Source organism: Neovison vison, chromosome 7 (genome assembly GCF_020171115.1).
Source record: "Neovison vison isolate M4711 chromosome 7, ASM_NN_V1, whole genome shotgun sequence".
Lineage (NCBI taxonomy): Eukaryota > Metazoa > Chordata > Mammalia > Carnivora > Mustelidae > Neogale > Neogale vison.
This window is the reverse complement of record NC_058097.1, coordinates 176,301,557-176,328,878: the sequence shown is the minus strand read 5'-3', so window position 1 is coordinate 176,328,878 and position 27,322 is coordinate 176,301,557. Positions and strand designations below refer to the sequence as shown.

Below are 27,322 nucleotides of genomic sequence, written 5' to 3'. Positions count from 1 at the left end.
ACCACAGCTGGCTTGTGGAGTCTTGGACAAAAATGTCAACCTCTCAGCCTGTTTCCCTATCTGCAAAATGAAAGTAAGAATATGTGTTAGTTTGGGTTTGAAAGTCAACTACTCATTTATTTTAAGCCAGTTCATCCATACGAAGTGCTACAGTTTTATGCCTTATAAAGCAACAAAGTTGAAAGTGGATCTCTAAGTTGAACACTTCTTACGGAGTAAATACTCAGATGATAAAATGTATTAACATACATCATCTGCTGTGCTAAATTTTTGGAGCTTATCTTCACAATTTGAGTGGACTAATTTTGTGAAATTATGTAGGACAGTCTGATACCAAAAATTGTCTCTAATCAAAGATCAAGTCTGTCATTATTTAGCTTTCTATTTTTGCAAATTAATGGATTTTCTCAAATTTCTAAAATAATAAGCTCTTCACGATTATTCCCCAGCCCTATCACTCTCTTGTCTCATCAATTCCTTACAATCTGTGTTATTTAGCTTCTTACAGAATGCACGAAGCAACTTGGTCTCACCAGGGCAGCCTCCAAAGTATATACCAAAGATGGGACCACGATCCTTTCCTTATGTGATTTGGTTTTATGGGCGCTAGAGGAGTCTTTCATCCAGAGAGACACCGAGAAACACAAGAAAGAGGCAGTTCCTGTTCCAACAAAGGAGACAACTATTAAAAGTATGAAAGGTTGGTTACATTCTTTCAGATTTAGCTGATTCTACTTTTCATCATAAAAATGTTAAATGCGATTCTGTGACTAGGTCACCCCTTCTAGAATTACAAAATCACAGGAAGCTGCTCTCCTGTGAAATTGTCATGTTGCTTTTACCTTGCAGAATGATAAGAAAAAGTTAACAAATAATGTAAATTTAGTCTCAGCACCAAAACAATAAATAAGTTGCCTCAAATTTATAAAATATATTTGACAACTTAGCTACTTTATGTAACATAAGCAGCTTTTGCTTTTACATTTAAAACCAAAATCAACCAGAGACCACTTAAGAAGGTTGGGCTGGATCAGTAAAATCTCTATTATTTGAAGAGAAGGGGTCCTCTCTATACCTCCTGCCCACGAGCTGCCCTTACTTGCCCCTGCCCGAATCCACCACTCCTCTGAACTCCCAGAAGCACCGCGAAGGCACCTACCTGTGTTGCAGCTCCTAGCACATGTATTATAATCTGTTTACATCTTTGTGTGTCTCATTAAACTGCATGCAGTTTGAGGACAGAAACTGCATCCCCAGCAACAGTTTGCTTAATACAAAGGAGTCTTACAGTGAATCAGTGAGTGATCTCAGCTTTCCACTGTTGTACAGAGAGTCATGATTTGAAGATTAAGAACTTGGGTTTTGGAGCCAGAATTCCAGGGTTCAGATCCTACCTCTTTTCCTTTCTGGCTGAATGATCTTGGGCAGGTTGTTTAACCTCTTGTATCCCAGTTTCCTCATTTTACAAATTCCACACTGATAATCATGTAAATGTATACTCATTTGGTCCTCATAAATACAAACATGTGTTCATAAAACATATGAATAGGAGTTTATATATAAATGTATATGCTGCTGAGAATAATGCCTGGTTGATGTTTACTAAGTATTTAATGAGTATTAGTGATCATTATTGAGTGTACAGTTGAGTAGGAAAAACCCACTCTTATTCCTGTGTGTCTCTTCTTTGCTCTCTCGTGCTTATCACATTCACAACACTTCTGACACCCGGCGTGTGTGTTTTCTCCCCCACGTCACACAATTCTGCAACTGGTGTAGGACACCAGCTGGGTGTCCTACAATTTAACTCAGTTTTTCCACTCTCTACCTGGTTATAGCATCAGATCTCATGGGTTAAGAGCTCAGTCCCATAAGACTGCTCCCCATTCCATCCCCACTTAAGCTGTCCAGACCTGTGTTTCTGAACAATTGGTTTAAATTGGAGATTCCCATGATTCCTCTATTCAGTTGGATTAATTTGCTAGAGCAGCTCAACAGAACTCAAGGAAATGATCTACTTACTGTCTACTGGTTTATTATAAAAAGATATGATAAGGAATACAGATGAACATCCGGGTGAAAGAGATCAGTAGGGCAAGGTGTGTGGGAAAAGGGCACAGAGCTTCTCTGTTCTCTCCAAGCCCACCACTCTCCTACCATCTCCATGTGTTCACCAACTCAGAGGGTCTCCAAACCCTGTACTTTTGGGATTTTTAATGGAGATTTCATCATGTAGCCATGTTTGTTCACTAATTCCATGCCCAGCCTCTCTCCCTACTCTGGAGAGTGAAGAGTAGGGTAGAAAATTCTAAGGTTCTAATCATGGCTTGGTCTTTCTGATGACCAGTCTTCCTCCATGAGTCTGCCCAAAGTCTCATTAGAAAACAAGATACTGGGGCTCCTGGGTGGCTCAGTGGGTTAAGCCTCTGCCTTTGATGCATGTAATGATCTCAGTGTCCTGGGATTGAGCCCTACGTCTGGCTCTCTGCTCAGCAGGAAGCCTCTCCCCCCTCCCCACCTCTGCCTGCCCCTCTGCCTAATTGTGATCTCTGTCTATCAAATAAATAAATAAAATCTTAAAAAGAAGAAAAAGAAGACGACGATGACGGCAAGATACTGCTATCATCCAGGAAATCCAAAGGATTTAGGAGTCTGTGTCAGGAGCCAGGATCAAAGACAAAATATTTGAACAGGAGATGATCCTAGTGCTCTTATCACTTAGAAAATGACCAGTGGAAACACTCTGCCAGGAACATAGGGCAGAGACTAATATATATATTTTCTATTATTTCACAATGATATTTTGTCCTCTTTTCTAATGAGTTTTTTAAAATAATTATGTTAACATTTAATGCTTAGCTAATCATTAAAGCATATAGTTTGGCCTTTATTTGGCATATGAAATATCTGATCTCCAGGTTCTGGAAGATTACAATATCAAAGGCTCTTCTTTCAAATTGTTATTTAAAAGTTGCCTGGAAGTAATATTATTCACGCTGGTACTAAAAGTGTATGGCCATCCCTTCCCCTCTATAATCTAGAGGTTATCCTTGAATCAGGCTGGTTCATTAGTGGGTTGCCCCCTTTTACTGAAACTCGGCTTGTGTTATGCCAACAGTTTGCACTGCGGAAAACAGTTTCTGTGGAGAAAGTGGTAAAGGGCACAGGCTTTGGAGCCATATGGCCTGGGTTCTAATCCTGATTCTGCTGCTACCAAGCTATGTGTTTAGCCCCCTTTACTCTGTAAAAGAAGAATGGACGTACCTCTGAGTATCATTTTGAGATTTACCTGAGATAATGCAGAGGTCTTAGTGAAATGCACAGTGTGTCGTAAGTTCTCAATATTGTTTGTTTCTTTTATAGGATACTGTTTTCTACCTCACAGATAACCCCCTTATGAAGACCCTGAAATAAATTTCTCTCAAATATCAGGACCAGAAAAGTTGTATCTTCTGAGAAATTTATCTCTCTGTGTGGCCCATGTGAATCTTGAAATTGTGTTTTCTTCTTTGCTTGGGCCCCTAGAATGCTCAGAACCCAAACTGTGTTTTAACTCTAGAAAATGAAATGTGTCACTTTCATGTCCATTCAATAACAAAAATATTATCTAGCATTTTTTGTATGCTCGTCCAATTAAATAGACCAAACACCATTTATTCTAAGCACTTTCCTTTTTTTTTCCTTTTTTTTACAGTTTTTTTTCCTTTTTTTATAAACATATAATGTATTATTAGCCCCAGGGGTCAGGTCTGTGAATTGCCAGGTTTACACACTTCACAGCCCTCACCAACCATAGCACATACCTTCCCCCAATGTCCATAACCCCACCACCCTCTCCCTACCTCCCTCTCCCCAGCAACCATCAGTTTGTTTTGTGAGATTAAGAGTTTCTTATGGTTTGTCTCCCTCCCGATCCCGTCCTGTTTCATTTATTCTTTTCCTACCCCCCAAACCCCTCACGTTGCATCTCAACTTCCTCATATAAGAGAGATCATGTGATAGTTGTCTTTCTGTGACTGACTTATTTCGCTAAGCATAATACTCTCTAGTCCCATCCATGTCGTTGCAAATGACAAGATTTCATTCCTTTTGATGGCTGCATAGTATTCCATTATATATATATATCTCACATCTTCTCTATCCATTCATCTGTTGATGGACATCTAGGTTCTTTCCATAGTTGGGCTATTGTGGGCATTGCTGCTATAAACATTCGGGTGCATGTGCTGCTTCGGATCACTACACTTATATCTTAAGGGTAAATACCCAGTAGTGCAATTGCTGGGTTGTAGGGTAGCTCTATTTTCAACTTTTTGAGGAACCTCCATGCTGTTTTCCAGAGTGGTTGCACTAGCTTGCATTCCTACCAACAGTGTAGGAGGATTTCCCTTTCTCCACATCCTCTCCAACATTTATCATTTCCTGACTTGTTAATTTTAGCCATTCTGACTGGTGTGAGGTGGAATCTCATTGTGGTTTTGATTTGTATTCCCTGATGTCGAGTGATGTGGAGCATTTTTTCATGTGTCTGTTGGCCCTCTGTATGTCTTCTTTGCAGAAATGTCTGTTCATGTCCTCTGCCCATTTCTTGATTGGATTATTTCTTCTTTGGGTATTGAGTTTCATGAGTTCTTTATAGATTTTGGATACTAGCCCTTTATCTAATATGTCATTTGCAAATATCTTCTCCCATTCTGTCAGTTGTCTTTTGGTTTTGTTAACTGTTTCCTTTTTTTTTTTTCCTTTTAATCTTCCCAACAACAGAATAAGATAGATACTACTATTCATTTAAAAGAAGAGGACACTAAGGCGTTTTGTCTTTGGCTTTACTCTATTACTATACTTTTTTCCTCCTTTCCTTGGTTTTCTTATCTCTTTATTTTATTCCTCTTCAGAGTAGGTATTTTAGTAAGCCACCTCAGATTTCTTTCATATCTAGTAAAGCATAAGAAAAGAATTTAAAGTATATTTATAATCACATTACTTTAAATTATTTGCTTGCGTATGAAATTTCTGATCATAGTTATGTATTTGTATCTGGTTTAGGTATTACCTGTTTAAATCGAGTCATTAATGAGACAGGAAATATTTTGAATAAACAAATTCAGGAGGCAGATTTATTCATTATTTATTGTGCGTTGGTTATTGTGCCATTTGTTTCCTAGAAAACCAGAGAATGAAAGTGAAAACCAAATTGGTTCCAAAGTCTGTGACATCCGATACTTTGGATGGTATAGATAAGTCTCTGCTTGCCCTCGTCCTCAGAAATCCCATTGCTATCTGGGTATCCTGCGGTGAACCATTTCTATCTCCAAAGGGTAAGTTTTTTGTTTTCGTTTGCTTTCAAACAAGTATATAAAGAAGAGAGAAATAAATTTTATGTCACCATAAGAAAAGAATTAAATGTGTATAATGCCAACATAACATCACATTTATGCAAAGAACAGGAAGTCCATCGATTAACATGTGCACAAGGATAGCTGTACTCCTATATTTGCACAGTTCCCTGTTTTTTCTTACTGGAATGGAGTACTCTGCATGGAAAAATGTCTAATTTAGTTGATAAAGAGATCCTTGGTCTATAAGACTGAGAATAATGGTATACATTAGAAAATAACAAATGAGTTTAATTCACACTGAAGACGACCTGTCTGCACATTTTCATTTTTAAGAATTGCACCCTTTAGGCAGTAGGTGGATGTTTAAAAAATGAATGGTTCCAAGCCAGGCTTTCATCACCTCCAAATAGTTTGTGGAAGTGGAAAATGAAATATGGCTATTGCATATGGTAAATCTATATAATAAAACAGCACTGTTCTTCTTCCCCCCCTTCTCCATTCCATAAAGAAATGCCTTAAGCCCTGTCATCTTTCAAATGAGGTTTCTTTTAATGACCCTTACCTTTTAATTACTTGTTTCTAATTGAATCTATTTCTTGGAGCAGAAAGTTCTTTTAAATTATTGGCTTGCATGATAAATTACTGTCGATAACACAATGCAAGATTTAAAAAAATGTATTTTTTCTAGCTTTGCAGAAAGCAGAAAAAGTAGAAAAACAGAACTGGTTTAAAAAGGACAAAATTTTGGCTGATCTAGACACCATGAAACACAAAATGAGACTGTTAAAAGGTCAGTATGAACTAAATCAAGTATCACCATGTTTAATTCTAAATGTAACCCCAATTTGCTGGAAGTTTTTTCCTACTATTAGATACCAGATGTTTAACTGAGTACTATAAATATTGTGTCACAAAAGTCACTTGAGCAAGTCTAAAACCTAATATATCTTTTGGTACTGATTTTATATTTGTAACTTTTATATTAAAATGAATACCACATGAATTATATGCAAATTTTTAAAATTAGGAGAGTATCTGGGTCATCTAACCCCTATGTTAGGATTGAAATAGTCGCTGAAGTAACATTTTGTGGGCTTTGGAATTAGTCCTAAAACAAAACTTTTGGTCTATTCCTTAGGTATTGCTGGGAAAGAAGTTTGGGGGTTGTTTTTGTTTGCCTGTTTGGTTGTTTGGTTTTATTTTTTTTTTCCTAAGATTTATTTATTTATTTGAGAGAGAGGGCATGTGCACAGGGGAGGGCCAGAGGAGGAGGGAGAGAGTCTTTTTGTTGCTGTTGTTTAGTTGACAGAGAGAGAGAGAAAGAGAGAGAGAGAGAGAGAAAGCGAGCACAAAGGGAGAGGGAGAAGCAGACTCCCTGCTGCTCCATCTTAGGACCCTGGGATCATAATCTAAGCCAAAGGCAGAGGCTTAACTGACTGAGCCACTCAGGCACCCCTGTCTATTTTATAATCTGAGTGAGGAGGTAGTGAATTTTTCAAAGGTCAATATCAGCAGGGCTTCTTCAAGTTAGGCAGCACAAGATATGCTATTCACAGTCAAAGGGATCAACTGGCAGTATTTGTTCTCCTCTTTCATTCTCTCTGTCGTAGAATCTTAGGTTCTAGACATTATACTATGCCAAACACTTGAGATTCCAGATGGTTCTTTGGGGAGAAACAGTGTATTATGGACTTTAGTCTAGAAAGGAATACATTTCAGGCTCTGTCATTGCCCTGACAGGATTTCAAATCCTAAGTAGGCACACTGTCTGTTGTCAAAAGCATGTGAATTTTACTTCAATAAGCAACACAACTAGTTGTAAATGCCCTAAATGGAAATCTGGGTTGAAATGACTATTATTCAGTTCTTTCCAAAAAAACATCTACTATGACTGGTAATCTCTGCTATTCTAACTACTACACATTTTCACCAAAATGTCCCTTGGGCATGTCCAAAACTAAAGTTTTCATATCACCACTCCAGTATCTCCTTCATTTCTTTTAGCAATGGGCCCTACACCATCCACCCATGTGTCCCATCTTAGAAACCTGGGAGTTATCCCTGGCATCTCCCTCTCTCTCACTTTCTTGAAGCAAACAACAGTAAGTCTTGTTGCTTCCAACCTATCTTCTCAAATGAATCTGGTCTCCATCCTCAACTGTGTTATCTAAATTCTAGCTATTGTCATCTATTCCTTGGATTACTATAACAGCTTTGTGACTTGATTCCCTGCTTCCAGTCTTGATAGTAGTTTCTATTCTATGCATAATGGGGACATTCTGAAGCTGGAGTGATCAGGCAAAAATACAAAGCTGTCATGGTACTCCAGGCATAAAACCTTTCAAAGTTTCCTTTATCTTTCAGACAAAGATGAAACTCATCAACATGTTCTTTCATGATATGGTCCTGTGTAAGCTGCTTTCTTTCCTTGTTCTCTCCACTCCACCATTTGGACTACTTTTCAGTCCTGGAGACATATCAGGAGCTTTCTTAACTCCGAGAATTTGGCACAATTTAGTTTCCTCTGCCTCAACTTTCTCTCCCTTGTCCTTTTGGATTGCTTCTACTGATTAAATGGTTTTCAACTTACTTGTTATTTCTTCCTAAACTTTCCCTTTTCCACGTTAGGAATAATGCAGTTTATCACACCTTGAACTTCCCCTCTGATAATCATTATTACATTACTATAATTACCTGGTCATGTGACTATCTTCTCTATGTTACATTATAAATTCTACTACCTTCTTATTTGTGCTGTGAATACTTGTAGAAGGACTGAATTGAAGAATGAACAGAATTTCAACCATTCATTCCACTGAGTTTTCTAAGGTCTATTTCTGTATCAAATTAAATCAATAAAAACCAACATACTGAAAATAACACCAGGCAGAGTTGCCTTTACTGTATTCTGATTTTATATTATGTCTTCAGCTTTTATTATAATTAGGTATTAAAAAGGCATTTATTAAAAAAAAGCATTTAAAGTTCAGTTGGTATCATCTGCAGTATCACTGTTGATAGATGTCAGATGGTGTCCATTACGGAGCAATCCATTAATGAAATTTCTCTTAGAATTTAGTGCTAAGATAAATCTTGTCTCTACTGACAAACTGTTATATTTTCTGCTATTAAATGTAAATTCAAAACATGCATATAAAATACCTACTCTGAGGAAGAACTTTTCTAGTTGTCGGGATTATGAAGATAAATAAGAACAAGTCAAAGTCCAGTTAACTGTAGTCCCTGTTGGATGATGAGTTTCTTGGGGATTGGATGGAAAAGCAGCTAAGTAGATTATTTTCCATTATTATAGCCATTGGTGAATGCAACAAGTATTGATTAAGCATATATAAAGTACTGTGCTAAGCTGATTTTACATTTCATTTGTAAGTGTGGTCGTTGCTAATATTAATCACAATACTAGTGATGACTTTGTAGGGTTTTATGATGAAGTAAGAAATGTCAAGTATTTACTGCATGTGCAGCACATAATAAATACTCAATAAATATTAGAATAAGGGTTACTAAAAAGGCAGCCCATTTTCTGACTTGGGGGTCTTAAAAACTGATCAGTGAAATGAAGAAATGGCAGATTATGCCAAAGTATCACATTTGTTACATATAAAGGTGATGCTGGGGCATTTTATTTAGTGTGAGAGCTAAAGGAATTTGCCGACTAAAACTTCAGGTGAGGTGGACTTACCCTCCCAAGCACAGATAATGCTGAACCGGGGTGGGCCTCTGATCAAGGGAGAGGGGGTAGGGGAGCTGTCTGGGTGAGATTTACAATTTGAAAGCATAGCAAAGCACTCACGTTCTCTAGGTTTCCTCATTAATTGTTAGCTATTATTGTTACTTTCCCCGGGTCTCATATGAACTAAAATAAGATATATGGATAATGTAATAGGAAAATAAAATAATTTAATCAATACATTTTTCTTGGTTTCAATTTGTATTCTTACCTACGTAAATAGTAGTTTGTTATGAACATCTTTCCCTGAACCAAAACCTTTTGTGATGAATTTATGTCTCTTTATGAAAATTATAGTGCAAATGCATTCATTTTTTTTAAGACCATTAGAAGAAAGTTGACAAAAAACAAATAAAGCATAATGGTTTTTGCTCTTTTCCTACATTCAAATCTTGGCTTTTAAGAGCGTAAATGATAAACTATTGCTGAGCTCTCTTTGGTTGAGCAAAGTTTTAGTGTTCAAAAGGCACTATAAATAAAATATTTATGTGTCATAAATTAGTGTCGTCTACTCTTTATGAATAGAGTAAGCTAAAAACTATATTTGCGTAAATTTGTGTTATGTATTTTTCTTGTACCACTGTGGCCTTCTCCAAAGCTCATAACCTAATGGCATTTCCACTGTAACTCATTGGCTGACTGATTCAATTATGTTTTCTCCACATCCATAAATTGCATAGAGTGCTTATTAGGTACGTAGAATTCTGATTTCCCTGAAAAGTCATTGCTGCCATTTATTTTTATTGCTTGATCTATTTCCACAAACTTGAGCTTACAAGAGTGCAGTTGCTTTATTCTCTGCAAATACTAAATTGTTTTCAGAGTTCTGTTTGTAGTTATGGTCTGAAAATCTGCATATTAAGACTCCCTTGGCAACAAAATTAGGGCTCAATTTGATGTTAGTATTTCCATTATTTTATCCACCTCAGCATTATTTTCTCAAAGAAGCCTTCTCTGGCACTTCAGACTAGGGTGGTGGCCCCTGTGAGACACTTTTAGAGATCCTGTTCTCTGGAGGAGCACAACTGCAATCGATTATTGGTGTAATCATTTCCTTGACATCTGCCTTCCCCAAAAAACTTGAGACAAGGACTAAATCTTGAACATGTTTGGATTGGCCTCATCTAGCCCAATCCCTGATTGACAGCTGGTGTGCAGCCTAAGTTTCTAGAAGCAACATGCGAAAGAAAGCATTATCGTTACTTAAGAAGTTTAGGAATCAGTATGAGACTCAGTGTGAGTTTATCTTCAACACGGAGAAAGAAAGCAATTTTGTAAGTATGATTTTTCAATCTCTTTTACAATTTTAAGTGGACTAGCTGGAAGAATGCATACATTTAAATCAACACACTTATTAAATAATGCCTATTATTCTTTGGAGTACAGTATTCCGATAAATATTTTCTCTTACCACAGCTTTTTAACAACCTAAAGGGCACAGCAGAGGTGTCAGAAACTAATCGTGCTTGCGGGTATTATTAGATGGAAAAAAAGGCCTCCTGTCTCTTGGGTTAATATTATTTTAGAAGTACTTAATCCCCAGGCTGCTAAGCTAATTGTTGGGGAAAGGCTTATTATTAGCGAAGAGAACAAAACATATGTTCCATGACTGGAAGAGATGATGGACTATATAGGTCATGGATTCTATTTGACTAAATTACCACTGAACCATATCGTGCAGGAGAGGCGGGGGCCACTGTGGAAGTCAGCATGGTATCTTTCTTTTCCATCTGTACAGTGAATATGCATATTCTGGCTATTTGAAGCCTCAAGCTCCCATATGAAGAGGCATTGTTAGATATTATTACCTTAGGCATCTTTGCTTTTATGATATATTTAGTATTTTAGCCTATGCTCCCAAGTGGAATGATTTATGCATAGAACGCCAAACCAATTTATTTGGAATCTGAAAACGCATCTTCAGAAACAACATTACCAGGGACTTCTTTCCCCAGGGCGGCGAGTAGCAGCATGTCAGCCAGCCGCCATGGTTCCCAACAAAAACCCCATGCAGCCGGTGGTGGTGGAGGGAGGCTGGACTGAGCAGACTCAAGAGGAAATTAAACTCATGGAACTCATAAGACATACAGAGGTACGTTCTTCAGGACTCCAGACATTAAAGACTTTGCCTCTTTAATAAGGTTTTAAAAGTATAGTATTGAATTTTAAAATTAGGCTCTTAATATATCCTCAGCATCTGGTCAGTTAGGACCACATAAGCATATGCCAAGCATTGAGTTGGCATTTGGAGAGTAGTTATCTGAAAGAGAGCTAGCTCGTATGAAAGTCTGTTTTGTTTGAATGGAGACCAAAAATTATGACCTTAGCAAAGAAGAAAAAAAGGCCCAGTGGATATGTACAAAGGTAATTATAATAAGTGTAGTCAAGTTGAGCCTTATGGCTTCATTGCTCATCACTCCTAAGGGTATGTCTCAATATGTAGAAAGAGCAAGGAGCAAAATACTAATTGCAATGGAGACATTCAGGAGTGAGGAATTCAAAAAGCAGTTTCAGTCCAATTGGTTAATCAGTCAGGATTGCCAGACATAAAAAAGTCGAGAAGAGAAAGGTCAGCTGTTGAGAGAGGACTGGGGATAGAGACCTGGGAAAACTTTTTGCTTTGTGAAGTTTTTCATCAAAATGATATGTTCTTATTTAATAGAGTTTCTCAAATCGTGGAATGTGTTCAATCTAAATCTTAGGTGTGTGCCCACGTCAAGGTTACTAGAAAAAAAGAAATTGACATTGCTAGAAATATGACTTCTTGCCAAGCTGAGAAGGATAAATCACTGACCAGGGAATGAATGCAAAGCATTGAACTAGGACATGCTTGAAGTAGGATGAAAAGCTGCCTGGCAGGGCTCTGGCAAAGTATAAGGCTGGCTGCTGTATTTTAAAAGACAGAGAGTGAAGACTCAACAGTCATGCACATTCCCTTAAGCATTTCTTGGTTAAAGAAAATGATGTTGTGATTCTAATCAAAAACTCATTTGTTAGATGCAGAGAAATCGCTCAGTAGGAGAAACACCACACAGAAATCCAAAAACACATCTCCATTCATTCTCCAAATTATAAATGAAAGTTAAGTGTTTCGCCAAAATAAGTACCTTATTGTTACTTCAAGGGTTATTATTATCACCACTTTCCTGTGGTGATAATAATAATAACCCTTAAAGTAACAATAAGGTACTTATTGTTAATGTGGGTTCGTGTCCCACCAGAGTGATAATAATAAGCAATTCATAGAAGAGTCCATGACGGTAGAGGGTAATACACTTCCTAAATTTTTAAAAATATTATTTGCAATCATAAGTGTTTCTGTTTTCATCACATTCGTCATACACACACTAGCCGGGCAGTTCTCTAACCCTGGTATTCGCTGGACTTTTCTTATCAGGCGCACCTTTCTGCAGTTCAAGTACCACAAGCCAAGACAAACTCTCCAGTTGAAACTACACGTATTGCACTTGGACAGAGCAGCCTGTATCAGCAACCGAATGCAAAGCGCGTGTGGATCTATCTAAATGGAGGCAGACCGGATGATGGCACTTATGCCTGGGGCAAAACTATTTCAGAGGTAAATTTGGTGTGAAAGGAGATTGCTTCATGCGGTTGGATTCAAATCCCAGCTCGGCATTTCTAGACTATCAGGTTCAGCAAATTATTTTTCCTCTCTAAACCTCATTTTCTCATCTGTAAAATGGGAGTAGGACTCTCCTGACAGGGTGGATATAATGATTAAATGAGCTTAATGCTGTCTGACATGAGTGTGAATCAGAATACGACACCTGGCTAGGAGGGACCAATAATAATTAAAACCACTGTAGCCAAAGAGGAAAAATCTAAACTTTAAAAAAGTAAATAGTTTTCCTGTTGTGTTTAAAACCCGATTCGTGAAAGCGTGATTTATTTCCCCATCAGGAACTATTCACTAGATATGTTTTCTGTAGGGAAAACAACAGTATTCTTAGAGAAAACCTAATCATTTCTTACTGCCCAGAGTCCTGGAACTGTGACAAAGTTTCCCCTTTTCCAAAGTTAAAACACTGACTAAGGAAATGACGAGTAGCAGTTCATTAATTTTTGTAATATCAAGGATGTAGTTGGAGTGCCTGGGTCATTCAGACAGTTCAGCCTCTGACTCTTGATTTCTGCTCAGGTCATGATCTCAGGGTTGTGAGATGGAGTTTCATGTCTGCTTGTCGCTCTCCCTCTGCTCCTCTCTCCATTTGTACCCCCTCTTTTCTCTCTTTCTCTTTCTCAAATAAATGACTAAATAAATAAATAAGGATATAGTCCTAAAATTTGACATTTTGCCTTAGTCTTTACATAAAAACTTCAGGCAGGGGCGCCTGGGTGGCTCAGTGGGTTAAGCCGCTGCCTTCAGCTCGGGTCATGATCTCAGGGTCCTGGGATCGAGCCCCGCATCGGACTCTCTGCTCAGCAGGGAGGCTGCTTCCTCCTCTCTCTCTGCCTGCCTCTCTGCCTGCTTGTGATCTCCCTCTGTCAAATAAATAAATAAAATCTTAAAAAAAAAAATAAACTTCAGGCAACTAATGAATGGATTTTGGTAGACTTTTTAAAAGTCTTGTAGTGATATCTCCAATAATTGGCTTTTTTAAATTTTGTGAAATGTTTTCATATAATTGTTCTGGGTCAAGAGGAAGTCATATAAAAGTCAGATGTTGGTTGGAGGGAAGGACAAGACAGGGCATTTGACTGATCTGGAGGAGTTCATGGAAGCTCATAAGGGCAAATCGAGTAGGAGGTACACTTCGGAAGAGTTCTAGAACTTTATCCCGGGGATTTTTAATGAGTTTATACAAAGAAATATTTGGTAAGAATATTTATCACAAGGTATTTATAACACAGATATATAAGAAATAATTTAAACAGGCATCACTGAGGACTTGGTAATTTGAGTATTATGACTCAATTAAAATCAACTTTGAAAAGAATAATGACAATTGTCGATGTTCCAGACTAAGTGAAAGAAGCATAGCATAAAGGATGTGCATACACTTAGAACAAAAGACGAAGCATTTTATTTTTTGCAAGTATTTATCGGATGGTCTGATTGCTGGTGAGCTAATAAAGGTGGTGTTTCTTTCTGGTGTATTTTTCTCTGTGTCTATATCTTGTAATGATGAATTCAGATTGTAAGAAAAATGTGTGAGCTAAGGAATCTGACATTCCTCTCAGAGAAGTACCAGCAGCACGTGATCAAGGTCAAATTAGCAGTGCAGGCAGGAAGTTCAGTAGGAGTTCAGACAAGGGGAACACTGCCCACCTGGGGTGAAGGAGAAAGGCTCCACAGAGGAATCAATCAGAACCTCTGATGAAACTTGAGAAATGGGTAAGACTCAATATCTTAATGCTTCAGAAAAAGCATTAATAAGGATGAGGGCACTGAACACAAAGGTATGGTTGTTAGGATTCATAAATCATATGACATGGATAGTGCTTAGACTCAGAAACAGGGAGAGAGACATACTTCTGGAGAGATCGTTTAGAAGCGTATGAGGGACCCTGCAGGCTATCTATATGAGTTTACTTGGGCTGCTGTAACAAAATATCATAGGCTGAGTGGCTTAAACAACAGAAATTTACTTCTCACAGTCCTAGAGGCTGGAAAGTCCAAGATCGAGGTGCCAGTAGGGTTGGTTTCTGAAAAGGACTCTCTAGCCACACCTCCCCACTCTGTGTCCTCACATAGCCTTTCCTCCTGGCATACGTGGAGAGGGAGATCTCTAGTGCTTCATCCTCTTCTAATAAGGTCGCAGTCCTGTCATATTAGTGCCCAACGCTTATGACCTCATTTAATCTTGATTACCTCCTTAAAGGATCTTTCTCCAAATACAAGCACATCAGGGGGTTAGGGCTTCAGCCTGTGAGTTTTGGGGGAGATACAGTTCAGTCCACTACACTGTCCTAGATTAAAAAGTGTTTGAGCCACTGGCTTTCTCTGAGTAAGGTAATGGCAGAGCACAAGCAATGTGTTACGGAGCTTGATGTGGTATCAGTATGTAGAAAGATACTTAGGAAATGTCTAGAAAGCTTCTGTGTATTGTTTGTTTCTTTGCTTTATTAAAAAAAGTTCTTTCTGATATCTATCCTTTTCTTTCCCATGCTATCTGTTTTTGTATTTGGAGACTTGCATGAGATCCTTTGTGATCAGTTAGAAATGTTTCCATCCAAGCTATCTGGCTATAAAGAATACATCTGGAGAGGGCACTGTGTGTGGAACAAATAGACAACAAGGAGAGTTGGACTCAGATTTCACTGGGGAGTCTGGCTAACACCACCAGCTCCAAAGAAACTCCATTTCAATGGTTGGTATTTTTTACAGCAAGACGAGGAACAGAACACATTTCAATGTGCTTCACTCGACTTTCTGTAGTAAAACCCCCAGATGGTATTTGAATCCCCTCTAATGCAGACTTTCTCTCTGCTTCTTTCACTGCTGTGGCTATTCTGGATGATTTAACCACATTCTTCCTACCCACTCTTTGAACATTGCTAGAGCAACTCTCGTCTCCAACAGGCGCGGGCTCATCCGTCATCAGTGCACTAAGGCGGCTCCCTCTCCGGGGTTAGTGGCTCCTTCCTCAGGGCCCGCATCTTTCTCTGATTTATGGTTGCCCAACCCCTCTTCTACGGTCCTGAAGCGTTTGTCTTCTCCCATCCCTGCAACAGCTCTTTGATTCTACGGAATCTCAAAACCAGTGTTTTCTCTCTCCGTTGCACACAGCTCTCCATGCATAAGCAGAATCCGAAAGCATGGGAAACGGGTCCTTGTGATCTGTTGAGGCAAGTACTTCAGGCCGGCAGGGAGTCTGCAGTAGTCCTGTGATGCCCATGTGGTCTATTCTGAGGAGACCAGTCTCTGAAAACTAAATCCCCAAAATAGATTGTGAGTGAGAACTATGCACAGAACATCGTTCCTTATCACGAGCTTTTGTTATTGCAAAATTATAAACATACATTTAGATGACCCCCTGTAGAGATGATACCTGGTAAGTTTAGGTACATGTGAAAAACTAGGAATTAAGAACGTCATTGAAGATCATAAACTGACTAGATATTGTTCAGCCTTTCTGTACTGAAAATGCCTTATTTCAGATTTATTTTTAAAAGAATTTTGTGAACTCATTAACTTTGTCTCATGTAAATAGATCTTTGTGAAAATCAAGTGAAATAGCCATATATTTAATTCATATTTTGCATTTAGTATGTTTTTTAATTAAATAACATTCATTTTCTAATTATAAGTAGCACATACAATCTTAATAAATAAAATAGTGACATTTTAGTGGTAGAGTTGGGAAAAACTTAAGAATTACCTTTATGTAGGATCTTTTCAAGCTGCGGGAGTTTTTCCCAGAGACCTGTCCGTACATAGTTTAGGACAGTTCCTCATTGCTCCCACCCCAGATAGAAACCCAGTTGTTAACTTGTTGGTTGTCTTAAAGCATAAGAGTGAAAGAACGGCCATGGACTGAATTGTGCCCCCCCCATTCCCAAATTTTTATGCTGAAGCCGAACCCCCAGTGTGACTGTACTTTGAGAGATGGATTTTAGGAGGATTTAAGGTTAAATGACGTTAAATAAGTGTGGAGTCCTAACCTGATAGGATTTGTGGCGTTTTTAAGAAGTGGAAATGAGGGACGCCTGGGTGGCGCAGTTGGTTGGACGACTGCCTCCGGCTCAGGGCGTGATCCTGGAGTCCCGGGATCGAGTCCCACATCAGGCTCCCAACTCCATGGGGAGTCTGCTTCGCTCTCTGACCTTCTCCTCGCTCATGCTCTCTCTCACTGTCTCTCTCTCTCAAATAAATAAATAAAATCTTTAAAAAAAAAAAAAAAAAAAAAAGAAGTGGAAATGAGAGCACTCTCCTCCCACCATGTGAGGACACAAAAAAGAACCAGAAATTGAACCAGCCACCACCTTATTCTTGGATTTCCCAGCTTCCAGAACTGCTAGAAATGAATTTTTGTTGTTCAGGCTGTCCAGTCTATGATACTTACTTTGGCAGCTTGAGCAGACTAAGCCAGTCTATGAAAGGTGTGACTATTGTTATGGAAAATTTAGAGGAATCAAAAGAAAAACCATGAAACTCAATTGTCATCTCTACGAATTTTTTGATTATTTGAATAACATTTGTTTTGTGTTCAAATTATATAAAAACATGTAATCACTGAATTAAAATTAGAAAAAAAATGCACCAAGAGGGAAATGAAAATTCTGTCACCCACAAATCACCAGTTATAATTTTAGTGGCTGTATTTCTGAGGTTGCTATATAGTTATAAATTTTTTTTGCCATTGTGATCATAACAGATCACATGGTATATATAATTTTGCAATCTACATTTTTCACCTCACAAACTATTGCAACTTTCCCCCCATATATTTAACATTCTCTAACAAAAGAATTATTTTTAATGGCATGGTAATCTTCTATTAAATGGACACATTATTTATTCATTCAGTTTTCTATTGTTTCCACTTTGGTTCTTTCTAATGTTTTGCTGTCATAAAGCATGTTCCAAAGGATATATATAAAATTATATGATATGGGGCACCTGGGTTAAGCCTCTGCTGCCTTCGGCTCAGGTCATGATCTCAGGGTCCTGGGATCGGAGACCTGCATCGGGCTCTCTGCTCAGTGGGGAGCCTGCTTCCCCTTCTCTTTCTGCCTGCCTCTCTGTCTACTTGTGATCTCTGTCTGTCAAATAAATAAATAAAATCTTTTTTAAAAATTATATGATATATAACTTAATATATAATCTAATATATCATATAATTATTCATATATATATTTAATTTTCTGATTATTTCCCCAAATAAATTCTTAGAAGGATTGTTAGGTAAATTATGTAAACACTTTGATAGCTGTTGCCAATAGTGAATGAGAGTTTTCTGCCTACCTGTTGTATATATGAGGTGTTAACAATGTTAAATGTAGTCATTTAGAAAAATGTATTTGCAGGTTTGACAGGAGGGAATATTATATCCATGCATTAGTTTACATGTCTTTAATTGCTTTATAAGTGATTTCTATTTGATTTGACTTGACCTGATTTATCATTTATTAGTTATCTGCGAATTTCCTGTTAAATCCTTTGCTTTTTTCTATTGGACATAATTTTCACACTGATACGAGTTTTCTTTTTTTAAAGCAATAAGCCTATTATGTGTAATTTTATTAGGTTTATTGTAACAAATCTGCAATTTTGTCTATGGGTTTTCTAATGCATAGAAGTTAATATATTTTAAAAGTTTGTTCTTTGCTTTTAAGTGTTCTGATAGTCTTTTACTATCCTGAGGTCATATGAAGAGTCATCAGATTTTCTTCAAATTCTTTATAATTTTGCCTTTTTTGTTTACTTTTTAAACCGTGTGAAACTCTCTTCTAGTGTAAAATTTGACTGAAGCTACTTCTCTGCTTTATTTGTTGGCTTAAAATTATTATCTCAGCCCTACTTACTGACTAATCCCAGCTGAATTGGACTACAAACGTTATAATATGCTAAATTCTTAATTAGCTTCTGCTCTTAAACAATCTAATGTATCTAATACTTCTTGAATTATTATAGCTTTATGTTTTGCTATCTGATAGAAATTGCCTATTGTACTTTGTTTTCAGATTTTACAATGTTGATGCTTATAGATGAATTTTGGAATTACATTTCAACACCTAAAAATCATCCTGCAGGTGTTTTGACTGTAATTGTATTAGGCTATTAATTAATTTCCTAAAAATCAACACCTTTCATGATATTCATTCCTTGCAGCCAGACTGAATTCTGTGGCATTGTTTCTTATGTGTTTGTGTGTCTCTCTATATGTGTGTGTGTATATATATATGCGCCTTTTTTTGTCCTTCTGTAAACTTTTGTAATTTTTTTAAAAAGATTTTTTTTTTAAATTTTAGAGGGAGAGAAAGAGAGAGGGAGTGCATGGGGGTGAGTAGGGCAGGGGCAGAGGGAGAAGGAGAGAGAGAAAATCTCAAGCAGACTCCACACTGAGTGGGGGAGCTCCACGTGGGGCTTGATCTCAGGATCCTGAGATCATGAACCGAGCTGAAATCAAGAGTCAGAGCCTTAACCAACTGAGCCACCCAGGAGCCCTGAATCACACATTTTAAAATAATTGTCATTCCTGATTTGTTTTATTGTTAGGATGGATTTTCAACTCTCTTTTCTAAACGCCTATTTTTGTGAACAAAAAAACTATCAATGTTTTATAATTTATTTTATGCTTGGCCATTTTATTAAGCATTTTTCTCTTGTTATTTTTTTTTAAGATTTTATTTATTTATTTGACAGAGAGAGGCAGAGAGGCAGGCAGAGAGAGAGAGAGGAGGAAGCAGGCTCCCCGCTGAGCAGAGAGCCCGATGTGGGACTCGATCCCAGGACCCTGAGATCATGACCTGAGCCGAAGGCAGCGGCTTAACCCACTGAGCCATTAATATCTTACTTGATTCACATAAATTTCCTAAGAATAAAACCACACGATTTTGTTTATTCCTACAGATGAACTATTTCTCTTATTCTGATTTTAGGGGTTTTGTTTTGTTTTTTTTTGTTTTTTGTTTTTTGTTTTTTTAAAGATTTTATTCATTTATTTGACACATAGAGAGAAATCACAAGTAGGCAGAGAGGCAGGCAGAGAGAGAGGGGGAAGCAGGCTCTCCACCGAGCAGAGAGCCCGATGCGGGACTCGATCCCAGGACCCCGAGATCATGACCTGAGCTGAAGGCAGAGGCCTAACCCACTGAGCCACCCAGGCGCCCTGATTTTAGGTTTTATTACATTGGTTAGAATCATAAAAATAAATGTTCTTAACAAAGAAAAAACCAAAAAAACAGCATCTTTTGACCTCATGGATAACTAGAAAGTTGGAATGTTTTGGTTTTCTCTTCCTTGCCCATGTCCCTTTGATGTTTTGCATTTTTACTTCATTTTTTTCTCTGTGAAGACTTTAAAATTGTTAATTCATTTATTTTCTGACCACTTTTTTATAGCAGTTATAGCTCATGTTCTAGTGGTCTCACTGCTTACTATTAGTCATTTCATATTATGACTTTCCCATAGTAAGGGAATTTCATTCATTCCTTAATAATCTGAAATGTATGTAGGTGATATGTTTTGTGAGCTTTTGTATACATGAGGATATCTTTTATTGCCTGAAACAAAAAGTAAAAATTCAGCTGGATACAGAATTCTTACATTAAAAACTTTCCTCCTAAAAACTTCGTATTTTATTCCATTTTCTTTGGCATTCATTTTTGCAGGAAAAAAGGTCTAAATATAACTGAATTTTCCCCCCATGTCTGAAATTCAGACTTTTCAACTTAATTATATTTAAGTGTTAGTCATTTTTTTATTAACTTTGCCTTGTCCTAAGTTAGCCCATTTGATCTGAAGATATGGGTCTTTGTTGGGACAGAAAAATTTCCTTCAATTTTTTTTTGATAGTTGCTCAAGTTTAATTTATTCTGAATTCCTCTCCAGTAACACCAATAATGTATAGGTTTAATATCTGATGTCTTGACATTCCAGATGTTTAAACTTTCTCTCATAAAATTTATGTCTTATGCTTTCTTTATATCCTTTGAGATTTTCTCCACTTAGTCCTCCCTAATACTGATTTGATTTTCTACAATATTCAGTCTGCTCGTTTTCCGCTTTCAAGAGAGATTTTTAATTCTACTATTGAGTCTTTTATTTCCTTACCTTCTCTCCTCTTTTCATTTAGGTCTCTCTTCATCCCAGTTGGAAACCCTGTTCCTTCTCTTACTAGCTGTGTGAACTGGGTTAAGAAATTTAATCTCTGTTCTCCAATTTCATCATCAATAAAATGGAGATGATAAGTCTTTCCAGAGAATGAAATCAGATTGTCCTTGGAAACTTTTAGAAAAGTTTCTGTCCCATAGAAATGTGTCAGTAGGGGTGCCTGGGTGGCTCAGTGGGTTAAAGCTTCTGCCTTCGGCTCGGGTCATGATCCCAGGGTCCTGGGATCGAGCCCCACATCGGGCTCTCTGCTCAGCAGGGAGCCTGCTTCCTCCTCCTCTCTTTCTCTCTCTGCCAGCCTCTCTGCCTACTTGTGATCTCTGCCTGTCAAATAAATAAAAAATTTAAAAAACTTAAAAAAAAAAGAAATGTGTCAATAAATGTTAACTGCTGTTATTATTACCGTCGTCATCATCACTATCATCATCATTATGTCTGCCCATGCCTCAGTGATACTTCTTTCCTTTAAACTGCTGTCATCTCATTGTGCGCATGCGCGTGTCTGTGTTTACAGAAATCATATTTTATTGGATTTTGGGAAAACCCAATACAGATATTCTCTAAAATGTATTTCTGCTGTAAATATTTTACTGACTCTTCACCTTGAATACAGTGTAAAACATACAGCTTTTTATGTTGTAGAATACTTTCACAAGCCTCATATTGTTGCTGCTGTTGATTTTTTATCTATACCTCTATACCTCCTTTACAAGGAGAGATTTTTTGACAGAAAACAGACAGGATAGATCAGTTCTCTTTGGTTGCCCTAAATTTTGACTGGGGAGCTGTCAGGATCCTCTACTGGATCTTCAGACCCCTCGCTGGTTCACATGCACAGTATGGAGTCAGACCGCTGCTGACCAGCCGTTACCTAGCAGGATGGCTAGGGCTGCATCTGAGACCACTCTCCCACTGTTCTTCTCTGACGGATCTGCAGAAGGGAATGTATTCATGAGTAGAATTTCAATTCTATGCAATTCAGTTCACTCATCCCTTGCCCAGAGGAGTGGGTGGAATCTGCACTCTCTGATTACATTGTCTCATCCCTGTCTTGTCTTGCTTCACATTACTGATTCATTTTCCATATGCAAGGTGTCATTATGTGCCCAGTTCTGCCCCCTGCCAGGCCTCATTGTTGTGAGTCATAGCCTTTAAGTAGATCTATCTTTGTGGTTCCTGTGGACTGGGTTCCTGCATTTTGGAGGAACAGGCGTTTGGCATATATGGGAGGAAAAAGTCATATAGGCAAGTGTGTAGAAATCTCTAATTTTCCTCCTCCTGGCTTTTATTATTCAGTCTGAAAGTCTTATTCACATGTTCATGGAACTGCCTTTAGGGGTCTGACAACATATTGACTGATCTTTCTAGTACTGTTGACACTGTAAGGACCTATTTAGCCAGAGGCTTCCATCAAGGTTAAACAATAACCCTGTTGTTTAACCCTTAAACTGTCCCTGCTCTCCTTCCCCCAGGGAACTTACTTAAAAGCAAGTCCCGGTAACCAGCCTCAGGTAACACCCCAAATACAAGGGTGGGTCAGGTCAGGTGGAAACAACCGATCAGTGGGGGGTTGTATACTGTCTCCCTAGTTACCAAGGAGTATGGGCCCCGCCCTTTGGGCACCCTTTGGGCGTCAATTCTAACCAAGGTGATAGGCTAGGTCTAATGTCTACTACTACAGGGTAAATTGTAATTCAATTGGTCACTTATGTGTGACCTAAAATGACTGTGGAGTTTCCTCTGTGTGTTACAATCTCATTGGCCACCTGTGGGTGGCCAGGCCCAACCACATGGCCTTTGCCCTTAAAAGCTAGTCTGTGAAACAGAGAAGGGTCGCCCTCTCTTGTAAGAGGTGTGGCCCCAAACTGTTCTGTCTGATTCTTGATGCTTGGCACAGAATAAAGCTTTGCTTGACCTTCGCTTTATATCAGTCTCACTCCTTTAATCACGGACCCATTATTGGGGGACCTAACAACACTTTGTATCTCTCTATATATATTTATGAATATTTCAAGGAAAACTGAGAAAAACTGAGTAAGGCTCTTATAGATAGTTTTTAAATTTTCCAAATTAAAAAGGGGGAAAAAAAGACTTCCTAATCATAGAATCAAAGAGGTCTTAGATCAAAACTTCGATTTTATAGTTGAAGGGACTCTTCTTATAGAGAAGTTGCCTGACTAGTCTGAGGTCATGCAGAAGCCAGAGGCCTAAGCCACCCCATCTCTGGGTCAGTGCTTTTGTCCTTCAGGTTCCTTGCTTTTTGGAACAAACAAACAAAAAAAATTACTTTCTGCTATTCTGACAAGTCTAGATTCTCGAATCTCAAGATTTTCTCTAGATTCTCAATTCTCTTTCATATTTAGGCATTTTTTAAATAGCAAGATGCCTTCTTCCACATGGAAATAGAACTACAAGGAAAAATCCACAAAGAGCACTGAAATTCTTCATTTTTAAAGCACTTTGGGGAAATTTCATAAGCTCTTCTTCCAGCTCCTTCTATACCTCTTTCTAAAAGTTACAAGTAAAATAAATATTCAACCTGGGATAATATTTCTCTTAAAGGAGTTGATTCTTTAAGGCTTAATTATTGTTGTGACATTTCACGTTCCAAAACGTCAGTCCCTTTGTGTTTCAGCTGCTGAGTGACTGCTCTTCTCGTCTTAAAATGGTCCGCCCAGCCACAAGACTGTACACACCTGATGGAGAACCAATTCACTCATGGGACGACATAGAACGAGACATGGTCATCTGCGTTTCCACAGGACATGGCTTTATAACCCAAAAAGGTATGGGAGACAGTCTCTTTTCCACTGAGTTTTTGAAGAATTAAAATAGTCTTCTCTTTAAGGAGCTTGCTTTCTGAATTTTTTATCCCATTGTGATGCTTTTTAATAATTACCTTCTTCCACACTTTTCTACTTGATGTTACTAAAATTAAATTTATATACTTTTGTGTTGGAAACTCACTGTTGACATTGTTTGCACTCAAGAATTCAATCAAAGTTCTGTTAGCCTTGAGTCTTATCCAAGGGGCTTATTTTCAGAAATTCTAATCGGCGCCATTTGAATGTGTTCCCTTAGCATAAACCCTAAGGAAAGGAGGCTCTGTTGACTTCCTACTTCCAAGTTATTTAAAACTTAATGGTTTATTAATTGCAACTATAAAGTTTGCAGATATTTTTTAAAGATTTTATTTATTTATTTATTTGTGCATGAGCAGGGGGAGGAGGGGCAGACAGAGAGGGACAAGCAGAGTCTAAGCTGAGCAGGGATCCCAAAGGGGGGCTTGATTCCAGGACTCTGAAATCATGACTTTAGCCAAAGTCAGATGCTTAACTGACCGAGCCACCCAGCTGTCCCTGCAGATTTCTTTTTTTAATAATAATAATGTATATGTTCATTTTAGAAGTAATAGAAATGGAAAAGAACATATATTTGTTATTAAACCAACTTTTGTCCTTTATCCTGTTTGCCTGAGGTATTTAAAGCCCCTTTCTGGGGGTAGGTATACATTAATGAAGACATAATTTTTAGGAATTCTGAAGAACATGGTATCACTTTAAAAGAAATCAAAAGATTAGGAAGTGAATCACCTGGGATCCCTAAAAGAACAAATACTAGATTATTTCTTCTTAAAAGTCACCATAAAATTGTTATTACTGTGTTATATGTAAGGTACAGAAACCTTTAAAACAGCTGCAATCATATCTTTACATTTAGCGCAGAACAAAAGTATAGGAATAAAGACTGAAATGTAGGAAGACAAGGACTTACTGGGATGTCTAGCACTGCTGTCAGGGATGCCACAGCTATTCTTCCAGTGCCATCCTACAGCAAGGAAGAGGCTCTAATCTTTGTATTCTTTCTAGGCTGTTGTCCTCACCACTCACCATTACCCACCACCCCAGCTCTTGGTGACCCTCATTATACATAGAGGAACACACCGATTTGGGGGTTCTTATCATTAGTGAGTATTAGTTGACAGTCTTCTGTGTTCCCAAACTATGTAGCCTTATAAAAGAAATATAAGCCAAGGTCCCTTCCCCAAAAGAGTTTTCAGTCTAATTAGGAATATGAACACACTTGAAATATTGCAGTACAATTGAATAGTAAACAAACAAGTGGTGCAGTAGGAAGAACTTTCCTATTTTCTTCATTGTTTGTGCTTAATCTTTTATACTCTTGGGATGGTCTTCTGTTGCCTGGCCCCTGCCCTCCTGGCCTCATTGTGTTCTTTGGGCCTTTCTGATAAATAAAGCTAACTATGCCTCAGACAACTGGCCAAAAGGATATCCAAAACACAGAGAGAAATGTAGGCCCCTTTGCCAGAAGCAAGCTTGTTACCAAGAAAAACTGAAGGAGAGAGAGAAAACAAGAAATGCAAATGTTACTTTCCCTACCATTTTCTTCCATGTTAGCTTTGTGGTCAAAGGACAAGGCTATGTAGACAAACGTTTATTTTTACATCTTCAGTTCTGTGACCACATGGATTACTATGATGTGAAAATTGATTCTTTTCCTCAGAAAGTAGGTTCCCATGTTACCTTCCTGGTGAAAAGGTTAGCGGTTTTCCCCAGTTGTCTTAAGTTCTTTTCCATGGGTGATATGTATTCTAGGAAATCTGACTGATAGAAAAGTTTAACGTGTTCTTTTTTTTCTTTTTTTTTTTTATTTAATGGACAGAGATCACAAGTAGGCAGAGAGGCAGGCAGAGAGAGAGGGGGAAGCAGGCTCCCTGCTCAGCCGAGAGCCCGATGCGGGGCTTGATCCCAGGACCCAGGGACCATGACCTGAGCCGAAGGCAGAGGCTTAACCCACTGAGCCACCCAGGCGCCCCAAGTTTAACCTGTTCTTTAGAAATTTGCTTCACAGGGCACCTGGGTGGCTCAGTTGGTTAAGGCCTCTGCCTTTGGCTCGGGTCATGATTCTGTGGTCCTGGGATCGAGCCCCACATCGGGCTCTCTGCTTGGCAGGGAGCCTGCTTCCCTCTCTCTCTCTGCCTGCCTCTCTGCCTACTCTCTCTCTGTCAAGTAAATAAAATCTTTTTTAAAAAAAGAGAAAAGAAAAGAAATTTATTTCACTATATGAGTTGCCATTTACTGTTTCTCCTGGAATAAGTAAGTTAGAAATAATTATTAAGTAGAAATCTAAATATTCAGGATGTTTTAAAAAAAGAAGAGAGAAAGGCTACTAGCACACACACACACACATATATTTATGTGTTTATTTACAAATTAATCATTCCACTCAAAATTTTGCTGTGACCTACTGGCTTAACTATGTGGTAGAAAATAAGGCAGCCTGGGAGTTTCAATACTAGCCACTCTATAACTTATTTTATATACTATAGTGTAAAAACATTTAGCATGTGAAAGTCAGTCATCAAAGGATCACACTGGGTTTTTGAAAAATGGATTTGTTTTGGCAGAACAAATCAGATACTGTTAGAATGATTTCTTTCACAGAAACCCCCAACAAAATTAAAAGAGTGCTTTACGCCATTCGTCATTGAATTAGAACACTGTTCACACTACTGTGTTTACCGTCTTTTCACTGGGTTCAACTTCTAGACCACTTCCAGGTTAGCCTCCAGTTCAGGCTTTGTACAAAGCCTGGAAGGAAGCCCTCTCCAGAAATGCCATTCTGTAGAAATCCAAAGAATGTTAACACGTATCTGATGTGATAAGCAAGTCAAGTGTGTAATGAGAGAGTCCAGGGGTGGGAGTCAAGGATTTCTGAGGGATCTTTGAGTTTTCATCATGTTGGACTTTTTAATTACTTTCTATAAATACATGACATGTCTCTCAAAATAATCTTTTTAACAGAGTTAAAGCAACTGATGGAGGTCAGGGCAAATTATGCCAGAATCCGAAGGCAGCAGGGCCCTGACGCCACAAACATCACGGTGTCACAACCTCACAAGCTGCAACTCCCGGTACGTCTACACAGTTAATATCTATGAGAGCCATCGCATTTCGTGCTGTATTTTGCTGGGGTAAACTATGTGTATACAGTCACATGCTTGCTATGGTATGACAATTATTCATCCTTTCTAACTTTGTATAGCATCTTTTAAAAAAAGTTATTACCCTCCACATTTTACACAGAATGGCATTTGATGCCTCAAATATGTTCTTGGAGAGGCAATAAAACTAGACAAAATAATGTCAATAAAATAACTATCTTAGATCTATTTTCTTCCAGATAAAACCAGGAAACTACTATTATTATTGAAAAATAATGTAGCAGAGGCAAGTAATATTTTGTATATATATATTACACACACATACACACACACACAAACATGTATAATTTATATTTGCTTGTTATAAATACATCGTATGTATTTATATATGTAATTTAGTGGAGGCAAGTAGTGTGTGTGTGTGTGTGTGTGTGTAATTCAATAATAAAATAGACTGTTTGACCACCTAA

General features: G+C 38.0%; 1 protein-coding gene across 4 annotated transcripts in view; it reads left to right on the top strand.

Moving 5' to 3' along the window:
* The window catches only part of DCDC1 (doublecortin domain containing 1), a 439,829-nt gene that overhangs the window by 399,909 nt on the left and 12,598 nt on the right, over positions 1-27,322 (top strand). For 3 of the 4 annotated variants that reach the window (XM_044259012.1, XM_044259011.1, XM_044259010.1), the window contains 7 exons: positions 499-691; positions 5,166-5,318; positions 6,028-6,129; positions 11,046-11,182; positions 12,488-12,667; positions 23,523-23,673; positions 26,713-26,822. In XM_044259012.1, the coding sequence (XP_044114947.1) occupies positions 499-691; positions 5,166-5,318; positions 6,028-6,129; positions 11,046-11,182; positions 12,488-12,667; positions 23,523-23,673; positions 26,713-26,822 (1,026 nt within the window). Of the gene's footprint in view, positions 1-498; positions 701-5,165; positions 5,319-6,027; positions 6,130-11,045; positions 11,183-12,487; positions 12,668-23,522; positions 23,674-26,712; positions 26,823-27,322 lie in introns of all 4 variants that reach the window. The other variant, XM_044259009.1, reaches the window with a different exon arrangement.